Source organism: Sebastes fasciatus, chromosome 22 (genome assembly GCF_043250625.1).
Source record: "Sebastes fasciatus isolate fSebFas1 chromosome 22, fSebFas1.pri, whole genome shotgun sequence".
Classification (NCBI taxonomy): domain Eukaryota; kingdom Metazoa; phylum Chordata; class Actinopteri; order Perciformes; family Sebastidae; genus Sebastes; species Sebastes fasciatus.
The window spans coordinates 21593405-21612601 of record NC_133816.1 but is presented as its reverse complement, the minus strand read 5'-3'; the positions used below and the strand labels follow the sequence as shown (position 1 = coordinate 21612601).

General features: G+C 38.2%; 3 protein-coding genes across 12 annotated transcripts in view; all 3 read left to right on the top strand.

The window, feature by feature from the left end:
* The window catches only part of LOC141760559 (ladderlectin-like), a 138884-nt gene extending 136737 nt beyond the window's left edge, over nucleotides 1–2147 (top strand). For 3 of the 5 annotated variants that reach the window (XM_074623455.1, XM_074623456.1, XM_074623454.1), the window contains exons 2-5: nucleotides 110–234; nucleotides 388–522; nucleotides 608–719; nucleotides 1863–2147. In XM_074623455.1, coding sequence (XP_074479556.1) covers nucleotides 110–234; nucleotides 388–522; nucleotides 608–719; nucleotides 1863–1930 — 440 coding nt within the window. In that variant the 3' untranslated portion in view covers nucleotides 1931–2147. Of the gene's footprint in view, nucleotides 1–100; nucleotides 235–387; nucleotides 523–607; nucleotides 720–1862 lie in introns of all 5 variants that reach the window. The other 2 variants (XM_074623452.1, XM_074623451.1) reach the window with 2 other exon arrangements.
* Nucleotides 2148–12375: 10228 nt separating this feature from the next.
* Nucleotides 12376–16098, top strand: LOC141760558 (ladderlectin-like). Its single transcript, XM_074623450.1, has 6 exons — nucleotides 12376–12550; nucleotides 13900–13950; nucleotides 14076–14185; nucleotides 14339–14473; nucleotides 14559–14670; nucleotides 15801–16098. The coding sequence occupies exons 1-6, from the start codon at nucleotides 12391–12393 to the stop codon at nucleotides 15866–15868; spliced, it is 636 nt and encodes a 211-aa protein (XP_074479551.1). The 5' UTR covers nucleotides 12376–12390; the 3' UTR covers nucleotides 15869–16098.
* Nucleotides 16099–18224: 2126 nt separating this feature from the next.
* dysf (dysferlin, limb girdle muscular dystrophy 2B (autosomal recessive)) overlaps nucleotides 18225–19197 on the top strand; it is a 98441-nt gene continuing 97468 nt past the window's right edge. For 5 of the 6 annotated variants that reach the window (XM_074624231.1, XM_074624227.1, XM_074624229.1 and 2 more), the window contains exons 1-2: nucleotides 18238–18313; nucleotides 18461–18511. In XM_074624231.1, the coding sequence (XP_074480332.1) occupies nucleotides 18253–18313; nucleotides 18461–18511 (112 nt within the window). In that variant the 5' untranslated portion in view covers nucleotides 18238–18252. Of the gene's footprint in view, nucleotides 18314–18460; nucleotides 18512–19197 lie in introns of all 6 variants that reach the window. The other variant, XM_074624234.1, reaches the window with a different exon arrangement.

The window sequence follows — 19197 nt, the reverse complement described above, 5'->3', positions numbered from 1 at the left end:
GAATGAATAGGGAGCAAATAGCGTTTGCATGCTATTATTGTGAACGTAGAGTGACAGCAGCACATGAACCGAGTCACTAAATGCTGTGTCAAATTTCCAGATGTTCCAGAGGATGTGTTTTCAGTGAAGACTGTCGTGTTCGAGTGGTCTGCATCTTGCCCCAGTGATTGGACTGAGTTCAGTGGTCGCTGTTTCCTCTACGTTAAAAAAGCCAGGACCTGGGCTAAGGCTGAGGTAATCAGCTGTTCAGTGCAGAATGCTTCTACGCTGCGTCCATTCTGCTGTTACACATGTTGTTAATTGACATATTTCTGTCTTTGCATTACTTGATATGTAATGTGTAATTTGTGTGTCTCCACACAACTCCACTCTTTCTATCCTTTATAGAGACAATGTCAGGACTATGGTGGAAACCTTGCATCAGTGCATAGTGTCGATGAGCAGCAATTTATTCAGGGTTTGATACTGAGTATCACTGAGAAAAATGCACTGACATGGCTCGGAGCCTTTGATGCACAACAGGTATGTCACTGATTAAACACAATGTAAAGCAACAAATTAAAAAGCGGGTTTAGACCATACTGTCTATTGTATTCTGATCTTCTAGGAGGGTTTATGGCTCTGGAGTGATGGTACACCTTTTAAGTTCGACTACTGGGATCGAGGACAGCCTGATAATAATCGTGGGGATTCACATTGTCTGGTGATGAACTATTCAGGTAAATATATATATAGAGCGTGAGAAAGGTTTTTTTCCTGAGGTCTTAGCAGGGTTTTGGTTAAAGAATTATCAATGCAGACATCAGTACAAGTGATGATAATGGTCGGTAGGTTGGTTTCCAACGGACAAGGCACATTAAACTAACTATTGGACAACTGACAATATATCATTCCATTGGCTTCAAGACAAATTGGCACACTGAAACCACTTCCTCTTTAGCTTGGCCAGGCAGGTGAAGGTTTGTGCAAAGCATTTGATGGAGTCAGTCATAAAGTTATAAAATATCAAATTTGAACTTTTCTGCTTCAAAGTTTTGGGTTGGAGTTGATGTTGTTCCCATTTTTTAAGCCAATATTTTCATTTTTACTGCAAATGTGTATCGGTTCACAATATCGGTTATCGGTCTCCTTGATTGCTAATAGTCGGTATCAATCCTGAAAAAAACATATCGTTCGACCTAGGGATGCTAATTTTGAAAAATGTTCTTAACCGATAACCGACCCTCATTAACCGGTTATTAACCGACAAGATTTGTGCCTTGCATGCAGCGGTGTACCAGCTGCAGTGTATGAGGACAACAGACAACTGAGTCCCACGTAGGTGTAGCAGACAGTGTGTGTACAGTTTATTTGTCGGTGAATAAATGCTACGAAACTACAACTCCTCCGCTCCACTCAAGCGAGCTGGAGAGACCGGAGCCGACTTCCTGTAACCTGCAACTCCGGCTCCGCCTCTTAAGGTGACGAGCCACTCCTCTGAGCCGCTCAGCTTTTGAATTAATTATTAACATTGCTTTTAACCGTTTTAACCGATAGCGTTAATCGATTAAAATGCTTAATGTTGGTTAACGGTTAAACGGTTAATTATGGACATCCCTAGTTCCACCCCCATCAGTCACTTTATGTACTACATGAATGCACGGCAAGACTCAGTGTAGGGCTTATGTATAAATATATATATATATATATATATATATTTATTGATAAACCTCTAAAAAAAATTCACTGTCCACTCTAGTTTTTGTGCAAAATTTTAAAATATTTAGTATTTGGCCTCATTAGATACATAGTTTTTATGGTTCATTGATTGTCTGAGAAAGCAGACAATTTATCCCTAAATAACTCCCTCTGTTTTTTTACAGATCGTAAGAAATTTGACGACACTCCTTGCTCTCTCCTAAGGCCGTCCGTCTGCGCCAAAAAGCCATGATATCTTTTTGGATAACAGAGTAACATGCAGTACCTATCACAACCACAGGAGTGTTGGGTGGATGTGTGATTATCTGTGTCTTCATCATCTGTAGCCTCTTGCATGTAGTAATCTATACTTCTTTCCTGTAACTGTTAAACTACTTAATGAATGTTGCCTGTTTGGCCTTTTCATTCTGGAGTGTTCTTCTTATCTTCTACACAATTAAAAGACTCAAGCATTGAAAAAAAGCCAGTCTGTGAGCCTAATGATTGCACACAGGAGAATCTCCATCACACAGTGAGGCTGAACATGCAGTTTGAGTTTTGTCAACAGGAAAAGAGGTGAAAGAAGAAGTTGAGCTTTATAGTTTTTAATTAAAAACACATATACAAATACACTGTACTGTATATTCAGTTATTATCTAAAACGGGTTCATGCTATCTTAAAGCCACTGAAATACAACTGTATGTTCTTTTTTTTTGCTACAGCATGTGTATATACTGTTTATATAGACAACCTAAACTAAAATTAGAGACTGTTAAAACAAGCGTCAGAAAGACCTCTACCACTATGATCCTATTTCTAGGAGTTGTTTCAATACCTTCTACCGCCTATTTTATTTATAAACCGAGAGCTTACAAGACGATTGCCCTCAGAGTGTCAAAAACGGCACGTTCATTAATCTGCCGCCTATAACACTCAAGGATCAGTATCACGGTTGCTAGCGATCCCGTAGCTCCCGAGAGAAACGGCTAGTTCTCAGTGTGAACGTCCCGTTGTTATCGTAGTACCCCCAATCTGAACTCCTCCTCGGCTATTAGCCGGCTCCATTCTCGACTTGGAGTAAACTATGTTATTAAACTACTGGCCTACTGTTCGATCTATTCAAAGCAATCAATCAAACATAAAGTTACATCTTTAACTCTGTTCACTGATTCTCCCTTTAATAACATAACAGCATGGCCTCGGTATTTACTTCATCTCAGTAATGTTTGCCGTAGAGCGGAGAGCACTGAACTTACCTCTCGGAGCATCAGGAAAGCGAGCCTCGAAGCGGTTCAACTTCATGTGTTATATACATGTACTCTGCCCGCAACTCTGCACCAGCTCAGAACAGAAGCACCCTGTCTAAGCAGATGTTTTCCTGTTTGCAACAGTTGCTTTTCCTGTTTACCTGTTGCTTCTGCAAACTTGTGGTTTTTGCACCTGCCTTGCACACAGTTAACACAGGAACATGAACTTTACTTGGCACGCTAAGTTCACAAAAAAGAGAGATAAACGCACACACCTTACATGTTTGAAGCACTTGCGATTTACCTACGCAGTTACAAATGCACATCAAAATGCTTGTTTTTTTGGATATAAAAATCACATCTAGTAAAACATAAAGATAAAACTCAAAAGTAAAACCTTCCTTATTCTTATCAAATCTTTTCTAAGAACTGTTTAGCTCTTCAATTTTCAAGGCCTCATTCCTTCATCTTCCACATCATAGAAATCACACAGTAAAATATAATGAATCACCTTTAAAGTAACTCAAGACGAGTAGTTTTCAAAATGGTGAATGGACATAATGAAATTGAATATTGTTGAAAATAATCAAATGGTTATATGGTTAAAGGTGGTCAAATGATAAACAACAACACATGGTTAAAATATCATAAAGAGGATAAATGCAACTATCACATGCGTCAACAAAACTCAGCTTATGACAGTTTCAAATTAAACAAGCTTTTCTTAAATTGGTACTGGCAGTTATTTGTCAGTGCACATTTCTTTTAAGGAGTTTTTAACCCCTCAGTTACTTTTATTGTTTTTTGGGTCTTTTTAGTTTGTTTTTTAATCAATAATCATGTTCAATTATATTGACTGGGCCCTGTTGAAATGCATTTCTCCTCCTATCCTTTCAACAAGACAAACTAAAAAAAACACACACACAGTACTACTCTTGTGTTTGTCAGAGCTGTGGGTTGCTTTCCTTCAGGCATCTTCCATCAGCTCTGGAGTCATTTGAGAGGAAGTTTGATTACACCGGCCTCTCCAGAGAGGAGCGTTTATAGGATCAATACCCTTTAATTGATATGATGGAAGACGCTGTTGTAAGGCAGGAAGTGAAAACATATTGCGGGAAATTTCCTCTGTGTGTGTAACATTTCGGGGGATCTGTTGGTAGAAACGGAATATTATATTCATCACGATTAATCGCATGATCATCCATGATTAATCGCCATTATCGCAAATTAATCTCATATTTTGTATCTGTTCAAAATATACCTTAAAGGGAGTTGGTCGAATATGTAATACTCTTATCAACATGGGAGTGGGCAAATATGCTGCTTTATGCAAAAATATGTATATATTTATTATTGGAAATCAATTAACAACACAAAAAAATGGGAAATATTGTCCAGAAACCCTCATAGGTACTGCATTTAGCATAACAAGTATGCTCAAAATCATAACATGGCAAACTGCAGCCCAACAGGCAACGGCAGCTGTCAGTGTGTCAGTGTGCTGACTTGACTATGGCTTGCCCCCAAACTGCATGTGGTTTTAGTCACGGATGAGCCCCCTACTTTGTTACACCCCTGCAGGTCAAGGGACACCTTTGAAAATGGCCATGACAGTTTTTCCTCGACAACATTTAGCGTAAGTTTGGAGCGTTATTTAACCTCCTTCATGACAAGCTAGTATGACATGGTTGGTACCGATGGATTCCTTGTGAATGTGATTTTTTTTACTATTTTCTGACATTTCATAGAGCAAACAATACATTGATTTATTGGTCTGCAGATTAATTGATAATGAAAATAATTGTTAGTTGCAGCTAGGAAGAGAAAAGAGAGTCATTCTGATACAAAAACCACTCAACTCACTATTTGGCATACTGAAAGAGATAACTGAACAATGAATTCAGAGACACTGGATGAGAACTTCCATCCATCCATCTTCAATCCCTTATCCGGGTTTGGGTCGCAGGGGCAACAGCTCCAGCAGGGGACCCCAAACTTCCCTTTCCCGGGCCACATTAACCAGCTCTGACTGGGGGATCCCGAGGCGTTCCCAGGCCAGTGTGGAGATGTAATCTCTCCACCTAGTCCTGGGTCTTCCCCGTGGTCTCCTCCCAGCTGGTCGTGCCTGGAACACCTCCCAAGGGAGGCGTCCAGGGGGCATCCGTACTAGATGCCCGAACCACCTCAACTTGCTCCTTTCGACGCAAAGAAGCAGTTGCTCTACTCCCAGTCCCTCACGGATAACTGAGCTTCTCACCCTATCTCTAAGGGAGACGCCAGCCACCCTCCTGAGGAAACCCATTTCGGCCGCTTGTACCCGCGACCTCGTTCTTTTGGTCATGACCCAACCCTCATGACCATAGGTGAGAGTAGGACCGAAGATGAGAACTTGTAAATTGCATTTGTTATTTCTTTATTTTATTACTATATTCACCCATTTTGTGAGAACAACACCTCTGCTGTCATTTACGACTGACAACTGTTTTTGTTTGTAATTTTAGTTTGAAGAGCCTAAAACAGCGTCGACACGATTCTGGTGAGATCACAATAAACTTTACTATATAATAAACTGATTCAGACACCATCAAGACGTCAGCTGTAAAATCACTGATTGTTGAAATAAAACCTTGATTGATACAAACTCCTAACTTTTGTCTTTTTTTATATCAAAATGTGCTTTTTAACTTGCCAGCACTTATTTCAGACATAAATTTCCATCAAGTTTATATATATATATATATTGGTGACATTTTTGGTGCTATGTTTTTGATATTCTAACTATTGCTCTAGAGATCAAGGTACAACTATGCCCTCTTCTGGCAATTTTTGGAATGCCAACTTCAATCTTAATTATATAAGAAAAGGACATAACTGCCTTTACCACTCTTTTGGAGCGTTGTAGAATGCTTTCTGCCTGGAAATCTCCTATTGGGATGTAAATATTCACTCAGAGGATGTAATGATCATGTCGCTAAGAAATGGCATCCTTTAATTTTTCATATTATAGCAACCTCTCTGTGTTGCTTCATAAATGAGACTCACCTGTTAAGTCAGTTGTATTAATTTACCTGCTCATGTGTCTTTCCCTTGTCTGTCTAATTGATACCGTACTGCAGTTTTACAGTATATTTACTGCATATTTATCTGCTTGGGTTGTTTAGATGTTTGGATACACCTTGTTTTTGTTTTTTTTCTGTATATTATACTTTTGAATCTTGTATACCACATCATACATATCTGCCAATAAAAAGTTTTTAATTTTTTTTAATTTTTTTTACTTTATCAGCAATCAAGATGTTTTTAAGATTTCAAAACACATTATCATGTTAGGAGACAATTACATTTTTATATACATAATTCATTTGATTAATATCCTAGCAAAATACTATATCCATAAAATTATATGGTTTAAAGACTTCCCTCCTTTTATACTTTTCAAGATACTAATTTTAAAATGTACTTGACTACTATTGAAAACTTAAAACTCAAAAATTATAATTGGGCAAAAACTATTAGATTGCTTTTTTTGGTTAATTTATTTATTTATTTATATATTTTCCTTTCCCTGCACTTATTATTTGTTGTATAATTTATTTAATTTTTTTATTATTTTTATACTGTGGTATATATTTACTGCAATTTTTATAATGAAAAACTGGAACATTTATTCTTTATGTAACAACTGTATTGAATTCTCTATAGAAAAAAAAGAACGTATATTTCAAGAGTGAAAGTCAATTGTTCGTTCCATTACATAACATTTATAATAATAATAATAATATGTTCATTTTTAGGTGAAGTAAAGGGGGTCAGGAATCACCCATTTCCTAGTGATGTTTTTTTCTACAAGTAGATATCAGAACACTAAATAAATATTCGTTGAAGTATGTAATTATTTCATATTTATTCTATTTATTTATTGAATTACCAGAAAACATAATATATTTTGATATACAGTATATCATTATCGAGATATGAAATAATCAATATTGTGATAGAAAATTTAGGCCACATTGCCCAGCCCTATGTGGTTGTATTGGAAAATAAGCACCATGGACAGCACCCATATCGGGCTAGGGTTACCTGAATATATGAGATTATGATTGTTTATAATGGGGCTGTAGGGAGTGTTATGTTTTTATATTCAAAGTTATATTTAGATTTTCTAATGAAGCCTGAATATCTGTTAATAAAAGTTCATGTCTTTTTTTGTTTGCAGCAAACTGGACAGCAAACAGTTTTTGACCGCAGAGAAAAAGTTGTTTTTGAAAGGCAAGGCAAGCCAGCTTTATTTGTATAGCACATTTCAACAACAGGGAAATTCAAAGTGCTTTACATAAACATTCAAGAACATTGCGACAAAGTGCAAAAGAACATTAAGACATAATTAAAACAGTTATAAAAACATAAAAACATAAAAACATTAAAGATTAGAAAATAAAAACAAGCTAAAAATAAAAGCTAGGATGGAAGCTAAAATAGAATCAAACACAAAAGAGTAAAAGCTCTAGTGCAGTATCAGATCATTATCTGGTTTAATTAAAGGCAGCAGCAAAAAGGAAAGTTTTAAGCTTTGTTTTAAAAGAACTCAGAGTTGTAGCGGTCCTGCAGGTTTCTGGGAGCTTGTTCCAAATATTTGATGCATAAAAACTGAAGGCTGCTTCTGCATGTTTAGTTCTGACTCTGGGGACACTAAGCAGACCTGATCCAGATGACCTGAGAGGTCTGGATGGTTCATAACATAGCAGAAGATCAGAAATATATTTTGGCCCTAAACCATTTAGTTCTTTGTAAACCAGCAGCAGTATGTTGAAATCAATTCTCTGAGTGACAGGGAGCCAGTGTAGAGACCTCAGAACTGGACTGATATGATCCACTTTCTTGGTCTTAATGAGGACTCTAGCAGTAGCATTCTGAATCAGCTGCAGCTGTCTGATCGATTTTTTAGGAAGACTAGAAGCATTATTAATATTTTTTGGGACGTGGTTTGGCTGGCAAGGAATCAATGCTAAATTTGATAAATTTGCACAATCAGTAAAAATCTTCCTGTTTCTTCGCAGATTCACCATTCTTTTTCTACTACTTATTAGAACTGAGATAGAAGAAGCTCTCATCACACAGGGCCCCATCTTATCCTGGAAACAGTCACGTGTATCATTAGCCTTGAATCCTGGACCCAGCACATATCAATCTGTGCTTGCAACATTTTGTAAAGGAACATCCTTATCAGGCTGCGGAGACAGAGGCTGATTCCATCGTGGAGGTGATGGAGGTGGTGGGTGTCTTGTTTGTGGAGATGGTTTTCCAAAGTTGTTCGAGGTTGACGCCGAGGGGGGATTATGGGAGAGAAAATGGGTGTAGGGCAGGGAGTATGTTTAGTTCCAGCATTGACCAGCAGCATTCTGAATCAGCTGCAGCTGTCTCATCAATTTTTTAGGAAGACCAGTAAAGACGCCATTACAGTAGTCAAGTCGGCTGAAGATAAATGCATGGACTAGTTTTTCCAAATCCTGCTGAGACATCAGTCCTCTAATTCTTGCTATATTCTTCAGGTGATAGAATGCTGTCTTTGTAATTGTCTTAATATGGCTGTTAAAGCTCAGGTCAGAGTCCATGACTACACCAAGGTTTCTGGCTTGGTCCGAGCTTTTTAACATTACAGATTGTAGGTGAGCACTGACCTTTAATCTTTCCTTTTGGGCTCCAAAAACTACGACCTCAGTTTTGTCTTTGTTCAGCTGAAGAAAATTCTGGCACATCCAATTATTGACTTGTTCAATGCACTCACTCAGTGCTTGTATTGGACTGTAGTCTCCTGGTGATAGAGTTATGTAAATTTGTGTGTTGTCTGCATAGTTATGGTAATTTATTTTGTTGTTCTCAAAAATCTGACCCAGTGGGAGCATTTAGATGTTAAACAAAAGAGGCCCCAAGATGGAGCCTTGGGGAACTCCGCATGGGATTTTGTTCAGCTCAGATTTGCAATTACCTATAGACACAAAGAAGTCCCTGTCTTTTAGGTAGGATTTAAACCAGCTGAGTGCTATGCCAGAAATACCCACCCAGTTTTCCAGTCGGTCTAGTAATATATTATGGTCAACCGTGTCGAATGCGGCACTGAGATCCAGTAAAACTAAAGCCGAAATTCTACCACTGTCTGTGTTCAATCGGATGTCATTGAAGACCTTAACAAGAGCAGTCTCAGTGCTGTGGTGAGGTTGAAAACCTGACTGGAAGACATCAAAAGAGTTGTTTAGTGCTAGAAAGCTATTTAATTGTTGAAAAACCTTTTTTTCAATTATTTTAGACAAGAATGGAAGATTTGATATCGGCCTGTAATTATTTACTATCGATGAGTCCAAATTGTTCTTTTTGAGGAGTGGTTTGATGATGGCAGTTTTCAGGGCATGTGGGAAGACTCCTGAAACAAAAGATGCATTAACAATCTGTAAAAGCTCTGAGACCATACAATCTGATACTTTTTTGAAAAGGCCTGTTGGCAGAATGTCAAGGCAGCATGAGGAGGATTTTAGATGTTGTATGATTTCCTCCAGGTATGTCTGATTTATTGGATACAATTGTGTCATGTTATTTGCGCCAGGTTTAAGTGGACGCAGGGGCAACAAACATCCTGTACCTGATAAGGCGAAAGTGACTGCTTGTCTGATTTTGTGAATTTTTTCTGTGAAAAAGGAAGCAAATTCATTGCAGGCCCTGGTGGATAAAAGTTCAGAGGCTACTGACACAGGAGGGTTTGTTAGCCAGTCGACAGTAGCAAACAGGGCACGTGCATTATTATTGTTTTTGGTGATGATGTCAGAGAAGAAAGGACCGCCTTGCATTTTTCAGTTCTGAATTATAAATGCAAAGTCTCTCTTTATAGATTTCATAATGAACTTGTTTCGACACTCTTTTTTAATTTCTTACCAACATGGCATTTCTCCATGGAGATTGAGAATGATCAGACAGAGCAACATCCATCACTACAACCTTGGAAATGTTCAGGCCCTTTGATATGATTAAGTCCAAAGTGTGTCCCCTATTGTATGTGGGCTCCGTCAAATGCTGACTCATTCCATAGTTATCAAGAAACTGACAAAGTTCTTTGGTCCCTCTGTCCTGTTGGTTGTCAACATGGATGTTAAAATCACCAACAATGACTACACAGTCAAAGTCAACACAAATTGTAGACAGCAGTTCAGTAAAATCATCCAAAAGGTTTGCACAGTATTTAGGTGGCCTGTAGATATTCAGAAACAAAGCTCGAGAAGAGGAGTTCAGCTGAACAGCGACCTATTCAAAAGAAGCAAAATGTCCATAAGATATCTGTTTGCATTGGCGAGAATAATTAAACAATATGTTAACTCCACCTCCTTTCTTATGCATTTTAGTTTCGCTCATAAAACTAAAGTTGGGAGGAGTCGACTCGATAAGAACAGCTGCACTGTTATTTTGGTCTAACCAAGTTTCAGTTAAAAAACATAAAATCAAGCTTGTGCTCAATAATAAAATCATTGATTAAAAAACTTTTACCTGCCAAAGACCTGACGTTTAACAGGGCTAGCTTTAATGTGCTAGAAGCATTATTAATATTTTTTGGGACATGGTTTGGCTGGCAAGGAATCAATGCTAAATTTGATAAATTTGTACAATCAGTAAAAATCTTCCTGTTTCTTCGCAGATTCACCATTCTTTTTCTACTACTTATTAGAACTGAGATAGAAGAAGCTCTCATCACACAGGGCCCCAGCTTGTCCTGGAAACAGTCACGTGTATCATTAGCCTTGAAGCCTGGACCCAGCACATATCAATCTGTGCTTGCAACATTTTGTAAAGGAACATCCTTATCAGGCTGCGGAGACAGAGGCTGATTCTTGTCTCTGCTGTATCCAAGGGCTGGCTTGTGGTGGGGGGTGAAATGATTCTTCTTGAAGTCCCCTGGCACATTGTGTTGTGTCTTCCTCCAGTGGCGATTCCTCTTGTCTCGCGTCCTTGGCAGAGGGAACAGATGAATGACGCAGGAAGTAGAATAGGTTGGAGTTGAAAAATGTTACTCCTGACTTGTTTAGACAGAGTCCATCTGCCTTGAATAGATGTCTACGGTCCCAAAAAAAGTTAAAATTGTCAATAAAATGCACTGAGTGGGATTTACATGCTGTTGAAAGCCATGTGTTCAGTCCCAGCAACCTCCTGAATCTCTGAAAGGCTAAATGCCAGTAAATATGCATTGAAACAGAATATTTCTTAAGATAAAAACATATTGTGAATTTTGGAAATGATTACATCTTTTTTTCTATATTTTTTAAATATATATATATATGTATGTACATATATGTGTGTGTGTATGGAATAAACATGTTTTATTTTAACAGTTAATAATAATTGTTATTAATTATAATAACCAGGTAATGTTTTTTAAGGTAAAATTAGCATTTGGTCAAAAAAGAATTTTGGTATTTTCTGGCAATAATTTTGTCTTCTAGAATTTCCTTGTGATTATTATGAATGTATTACACTGATATTACTCCATGGTTAATGTGACAAATTCTACCCCATAATGACTAGCTTAGTACTATTATTATTCTCACTATAATTCCCCATGAAATATTTTTTTGACCCATCCAGTAAAGGTGACCGTTTCTCTACACTGTGGTGTGTGTGTGACTGTAATTACCTTGTGTTGTCTTTTCAAACGTGGCTCTTTTATTTGTTTGTTTTGGATCTGTTCCCTAGTTCAGTACAATTTCCAGACGAGGAAGTATGAATGCGAATCATAGAGATAACAGCCATTGAAATTATTTTTCAACCTGTATTTACACACGGTTGGTATAAATGAGAGCGAATGGTCTTTTTCAGCAGCACCCTGCTCCACCTGAATACAGTTACAAACATTTTGCATTTGAACATCTGCAGCTCCTCTTGGGCCTTAGGGCTAAAAGGTCAGTCCACTCTCACTTACCTCTGATAGTCTGCAGACAGTTTTAATTCTACGTCTCTTTATTTTATTATCTAGAGTAACTAGGGGACGTTGATTTTGGTTGTTGTTGTTGAGAGAACTATACTGTACCTGATGTGTTTCACTTCATCATTTGATATGATACTTTAATATCTATGTTTCAATCTTATGTGTCATGCTTCCCCGTTTCTCTGCCAAGAAAGACAAGAATTTCACCGTCTCATTGCTCGAACTTTGTTTATCTATCAAAGTAACCAACAGAGTGGCAAGTGGTGTTCTGATGACCCTGTACAAATACAGTAGCCATTGATTTTATCACAAGGGGGGAGTACGTTGAGATATTTATTGAAAACAAAGATTTAGATAATTCACAGTATATAAGAGCTGGTGTTTCTCTTGTTCAGCACCTCCACACAGGAAGGCTGACGCTACAAGCTGAGAGACAAGAAAGAAGATAATCCTGCAGAAGGTCAGCTTCATCTCTCTTATCATCATCTCTACTTCCTCTAATGGACTCTAGTCCTCACGTTCTTCAGAAGTATAACTCTCACGTCTGTTTCTCTTTGTTGAAGATCATTTTGACCATCATCATCATCATCATCTCATCCACGAAGATGCTGACTGTTTCTCTACTCGTCTGTGCCGTGATGGTTCTGACCAGAGCTGCTGGTGAGTGTTGACTTGTACATCTTGTACTTTTTACTTTACAGATTACAATTTGTCTTATCCAACAGTTTATATAAAGGAGTTAAAATTAGCACAGCCTTAAACATCTACAGCTGGAGATGTTCCGATACCTGAAGTTGCGGTTCAGGTTCAGTTCTTGCAAGTATTTGTACTCTTTTACGTACATCCTTGTACCTTGTTTAACAGATTTTAGCAGCTTGCTATTTAGTAACCCCCCACAAACAAGCGTGCAGGAGACCAGTGAGAAAGACGTTGTGTGTTCAGCTCTCAGTACCTTTGTACTTTGTAGCTGCTGGTGATGAAAACCCAACATTTCCTGATTTTGCTGCTTCATAGTAAAAGCTTTTAAATAAAAATACAATGGCCATTAGTCACAGCTGTACCCTGGTATCGAATCAGTTCATAGACTGGCGTACTCTTTTATTTATTTACTTTTTTATTTATTTTTTATATTTATTTTTAAATGTGTGTATTTATGTAATTATTTCTGCATGATTTTCCCTTTGCATTTCTTCACTGTAGTAAGAAATATGCAAATAAATGTATAAAGAAAAGAATACAGAAACAAATAAGATTAGGGAAATAAATAAGGGATCAATGCAATGGGAAAATCGTGCAGAATTAAATGCATAAATACACAAACTAATACACACATTTAAAAATAAATTAAAAATGAATGCAAATATAAATAAATAAATAGAAAATAAATAAATACATTTTGAAATTCATAAAAATAAATACATTAATAAAGTAAAGGAAAATCAAACAGAAGCAAGAGTGTGGATTTACAAATGTAGAGTGTGACAGCCTGAGTGTGAGGAGAAGGGCTGAAGCTGGAGTGCATGAAATCTGTGCAAGCAACAATATATCTTGAGTGCAAGCATACAGTTTGAGCAGAAGCAGAACAAATTTAAGCGCGAGTAGGGGCTATTTGAGTGCGAGGACAGGGTTTTGAGGGAAAGCATTGCAAAATCTGATCGTGAAATCAATGAGTCATGTTCTCAAATTGAAAGACCTGAGTAGAGATAGGAAAAAAGCTCCATAAAAATGCAACATACACGTTATTGCAGCAGTAATATTAATCCAGAAACATCATTAATAATAGTAAAACACTGACATGGAAAATTTAACTGCACGATGAATACTTTTACTTTTCATACTTTACACACATTTTGCTGATTATTCAGTTAGTTTACAACCGGAAGTAACCACGTGTTGTCCTTCTTCACTGGAATGAATAGGGAGCAAATAGCGTTTGCATGCTATTATTGTGAACGTAGAGTAACAGCAGCACATGAACCGAGTCACTAAATGCTGTGTCAAATTTCCAGCTGTTCCAGAGGCAGAGCCAGGTGAGAGGACAGGACCGCTCATTCAAGAAGGTGAGTTCAGCTCTGCACAGTGTCTTTCACCTCTTTGTTTTGGTTTCACAGCTGAAACTTTTCTGTTTTCACTCAAATCTACATTGGTGCCTCCATGTTCAGACCTTTTCTAAATGTGTTTTCAGTGAAGAGTCACATGGTCAAGAGGTCCTTACCTTGCCCCACTAATTGGACTGAGTGGAGTGGTCACTGTTTCCTCTACGTTCCAAATCGCATGAAATGGGCTGATGCTGAGGTAATCAGCTGTTCAGTGCAGAATGCTTCTATGCTGCGTCCATTCTGCTGTTACACATGTTGTTAATTGACATATTTCTGTCTTTGCATTACTTGATATGTAATGTGTCATTTGTGTGTCTCCACACCATTCCACTCTTTCTATCCTTTATAGAGATATTGTCAGGACTATGGTGGAAACCTTCCATCAGTGCACAACCTCGATGAGTACAACTTTATTCAGAGTGTGATACTGAGTGTCACTAAGAAATATCCAGAGGCATGGCTCGGAGGCACTGATGCACAAGAGGTATGTCACTGATTAAACACAATGTAAAGCAACAAATTAAAAAGAGTGTTTAAACCATACTGTCTATTGTATTCTGATCTTCTAGGAGGGTTTATGGCTCTGGATTGATGGTAAACCTTTTATGTACGACTACTGGGATCGAGGACAGCCTGATAATAATTATGGGAATGGACATTGTCTGGTGATGAACTATTCAGGTAAATATATATATAGAGCGTGAGAAAGGATTTTTCCTGAGGTCTTAGCAGGGTTTTGGTTAAAGAATTATCAATGCCGACATCAGTACAAGTGATGATAATGGTCGGTAGGTTGGTTTCCAACGGACAAGGCACATTAAACTAACTATTGGACAACTGACAATATATCATTCCATTGGCTTCAAGACAAATTGGCACACTGAAACCACTTCCTCTTTAGCTTGGCCAGGCAGGTGAAGGTTTGTGCAAAGCATTTGATGGAGTCAGTCATAAAGTTATAAAATATCAAATTTGAACTTTTCTGCTGCAAAGTTTTGGGTTGGAGTTGATGTTGTTCCCATTTTTTAAGCCAATATTTTCATTTTTACTGCAAATGTGTATCGGTTCACAATATTGGTTATCGGTCTCCCTGATTGCTAATAGTCGGTATCAATCCTGAAAAAAAAATATCGTTCGACCTAGGGATGCTAATTTTGAAAAATGTTCTTAACCGATAACCGACCCTCGTTAACCGGTTTTAACCGTTAACCGACAAGATTTGTGCCTTGCATGCAGCGGTGTACCAGCTGCGGTGTATGAGGACAACAGACAACTGAGTCCCACGTAGGTGTAGCAGACAGTGTTTGTACAGTTTATTTGTCGGTGAATAAATGCTATGAAACTACAACTCCTCCGCTCCACTCAAGCGAGCTGGAGAGTCCGGAGCCGACTTCCTGTATCCTGCAACTCCGGCTCCGCCTCTTAAGGTGACGAGCCGCTCCTCTGAGCCGCTCAGCTTTTGAGTTAATTATTAACATCGCTTTTAACCGTTTTAACCGATAGCGTTAATCGATTAAAATGTTTAATGTTGGTTAACAGTTAAACGGTTAATTATGGACATCCCTAGTTCCACCCCAATCAGTCACTTTATGTACTCCATGAATGCACAGCAAGACTCAGTGTAGGGCTTATATATATATATGTATTTATTGATAAACCTCTAAAAAAAATTCTGTGTCCTCTCTAGTTTTTGTGCAAAATTTTAAAATATTTAGTATTTGGCCTCATTAGATACATAGTTTTTATGGTTCATTGATTGTCTGAGAAAGCAGACAATTTATCCCTAAATAACTCCCTCTGTCTTTTTACAGCTAGGAGGAAATTTGACGATCAGCCTTGCTATGTCGCAAAGCCGTTCGTCTGCGCCAGAGAGCCATGATATCTCTTTGGATAACAGAGGAACATGCAGTACCTATCACAACCACAGGAGTGTTGGGTGGATGTGTGATTATCTGTGTCTTCATCATCTGTAGCCTCTTGCATGTAGTGATCTATACTTCTTTCCTGTTACTGTTAAACTACTTAATGAATGTAGCCTTTTATGCCTTTTCATTCTGGAGTGTTATTCTTATCTTCTACACAATTAAAAGACTCAAGCATTAAAAAAAAGCCAGTCTGTGAGTCTCATGATTGCAAATTAATACACGCAAAACTTTTTACAACACGATGTGATGGAGGATGTGTTGAGTCTTGAAGCCTTCGGCCTGGAACGGCTGAGATCTCAGTTCAATTTTCTTCAATGTTCAATTTTAATGGTGTCAGAAAGTCAACACAGGTTACTCAAATGAATCACTTGATGCTGTACAAGAATATTGCAAGAAGCAGAGTTTTCATTGTGTTTAATATCAACAGACACAAACACAACCAAAACCCGAGCCGGTCCGGACATGACTGTCCGTGGGCTTTACATCATAACCTTATATACTTGGAACAAAGAACTCATCCCTCCTATCCTGCCATCATACATTTTAATATTCTTCACTTCTACTGGTCTCTGTCAAAATATCTTACTAATCAGCATATACCCTATACCATACATATGATCCAGGTGCCTCCCCGACATCCTTTATGTCAGAGACAGATTCCTTGTTTTGGGCCCCTTGCAGCTGCGAGGTGATTTGAGTTCATTACAAGCATTACATCACTACAGCTGTGAGTTACAGCATTGGGGGTCTATACAGCAGCACTATGATTGTATGCTGTTTCAGTAATAAACACAGGGTTATAGGATTAATACTTTTATCATTGTTTATCACATTTTTATATAGTTAAAAAGGGATTACTTCTACAGATGTTAGCATGACATGGTTGGTAGCGATGGATCCCTTAGGTTTTCTGGTTTCATATGATAACAGTATTTTGTTAATATTAATGTGTAAGGGATAATGTACAGCGAGCCGGTCGTTGTTGTGAAAGAATCCCCGACACTCTCATCGCCCTGAAGGGGATTCTTTCACAACAACGACCCGCTAACATTATCCCGCTTATTACACGGCTACTTACTGAAGAAATCAATATTTTGACACGAAAACGATCCGCCAGAGTCCGACATCAGAGCTGCACCCATAGCAACGGACTGTTGTAGAGAAACTACAGACTGCCGTGATTGACCAATCAGAATCGAGCATTTGGTCAAGAAAGAATTTCGGCATGTTCTGGCAATAATTTGTGTTGTTCTATTGTTATTGGATTATTATGAATGTATTACACTGATATTACTCCATGATTATTGGGAAAACTTCTACCTCATAATGACTAGCTTAGTACTATTATTATTCTCACTGTAATTCCTGGTGAAAAATGTTTTAACCCATCCAGTAAAGGTGACCCTGCCTCTACACTGTGGTGTGACGTGGCTCCTTTATTTGATTGTTTTGGATCTGTTCCCTAGTTCAGTAGAATTTCCAGACAAGGATGTTTGAATATGAATCCTAAAGATAACAACCATTGCCAATATTTTTCAACCTGTATTTACCCACGGAAGGTGTAAATGAGAACGAATGGTCTTTTTCAGCAACACCCTGCTCCACCTGAATACAGTTACAAACATTTTGCACCTGGACATCTGCAGCTCCTCTTGGGCCTTGGGGCTGAAAGGTCAGTCCACTCTCACTTACCTCTGATAGTCTGCTGAAAGTTTTAGTTCTCTGTCTCTTTATTTTATTATCTAGAGTAACTAGGGATGTTGATTCTGGTTGTTGTTGTTAGAGAAATATACTGTACCTGATGTGTTTCACTTCATCATTTGATATGATACTTTAATATCTATGTTTCAATCTTATGTGTCATGCTTCACCGTTTCTCTGACAAGAAAGATCCTGTTCTACCCGAAAGATCCTGTTCTACAGGATCTTTCTCAAGAATTTCACCGTCTCATCGCTCAAACTTTGTTTATCTATTAAAGAAAACAACAGAGTGGCAAGTGGTGTTCTGATGACCCTGTACAAATACTGTAGCCATCGATTTGATCACAGGGGTGGAGTACATTGAGATATTTCTTTCAAAACAAATTAAGATAGATAATTCACAGTGTATAAGAGCTGGTGTTTCTCTTGTTCAGCACCTCCACACAGGAAGACTGAAGCTACAAGCTGACAGACAAGACAGAAGATAATCCTGCAGAAGGTCGGCTTCATCTCTCTTATCATCATCTATACTTCCTCTAATGGACTCTAGTCCTGTCCTCACGTTCTTCAGAAGTTTAACTAACATGTCTGTTTCTCTTTGTTGAAGATCACCATCATCATCATCATTTTCTCAACCATGAAGATGCTGACTGTGTCTCTACTCGTCTGTGCCGTGATGGCTCTGACCAGAGCTGCTGGTGAGTGTTAACGTAGGGCAGCAGTTATTGTGAATGTAGAGTGACAGCAGCACATTAACCGAGTCACTAAGTGTGTGTGTTTGTGTGCGTGTGTTTGTGTGTGTGTGTGTGTGTGTGTGTGTGTGTGTGTGTGTGTCAAACCTCCAGCTGTTCCAGAGGCAAAGCTTGTTGAGAAGACAGGACTGCTCATTCCAGAAGGTGAGTTGGTATTTGTTCAGATTTTTTACAGAAATGCATTGTGCAAATGAATGTAGTCGTTCTTATGATCAGTTCTGCAAAATTAAATGAAATTCGATTTATTTTTAATTAGCGTCAAATCATAACAGAAGTTATCTCGAGACGCTTTTTATAAGAAGATCTAACAAGACAGGTACAGTGACAAGTCCTTTGTCCAATGCCATTAGGAATGGGGTCTAAGAGACAGGTAGATGATTTGAGATGATGAGATCACTGAAAGTGTCTTTCACCTCGTTGTTTCGGTTTTACAGCTGAAACTTGACTGTTCTCACTCTCTTCAGCTCCATTTCCAGCCGTTTTAAGTGAAAACGCTCTGATAATCCTTGTTCAGATCTTTTCTAATTGTGTTTTCAGTGAAGAGTCACGTGTTCAAGTGGTCTTCACCTTGCTTCAGTGATTGGACTGATTCTAGTGGTCGCTGTTTCCTTTACGTTCCAACACCCATGACCTGGGCTAATGCTGAGGTAATCAGCTGTTCAGTGCAGAGCGCTTCTACGCTGCGTCCATTCTGCTGTTACACATGTTGTTAATTGACATATTCTACAACTCCACTCTCTCTGTTCTTTATAGAAATAATATATCGACTGGGCCCTGTTGAAATGCATTTCTTCTCCTATCCTTTCAACAAGACAAACTAGAGAAAACAC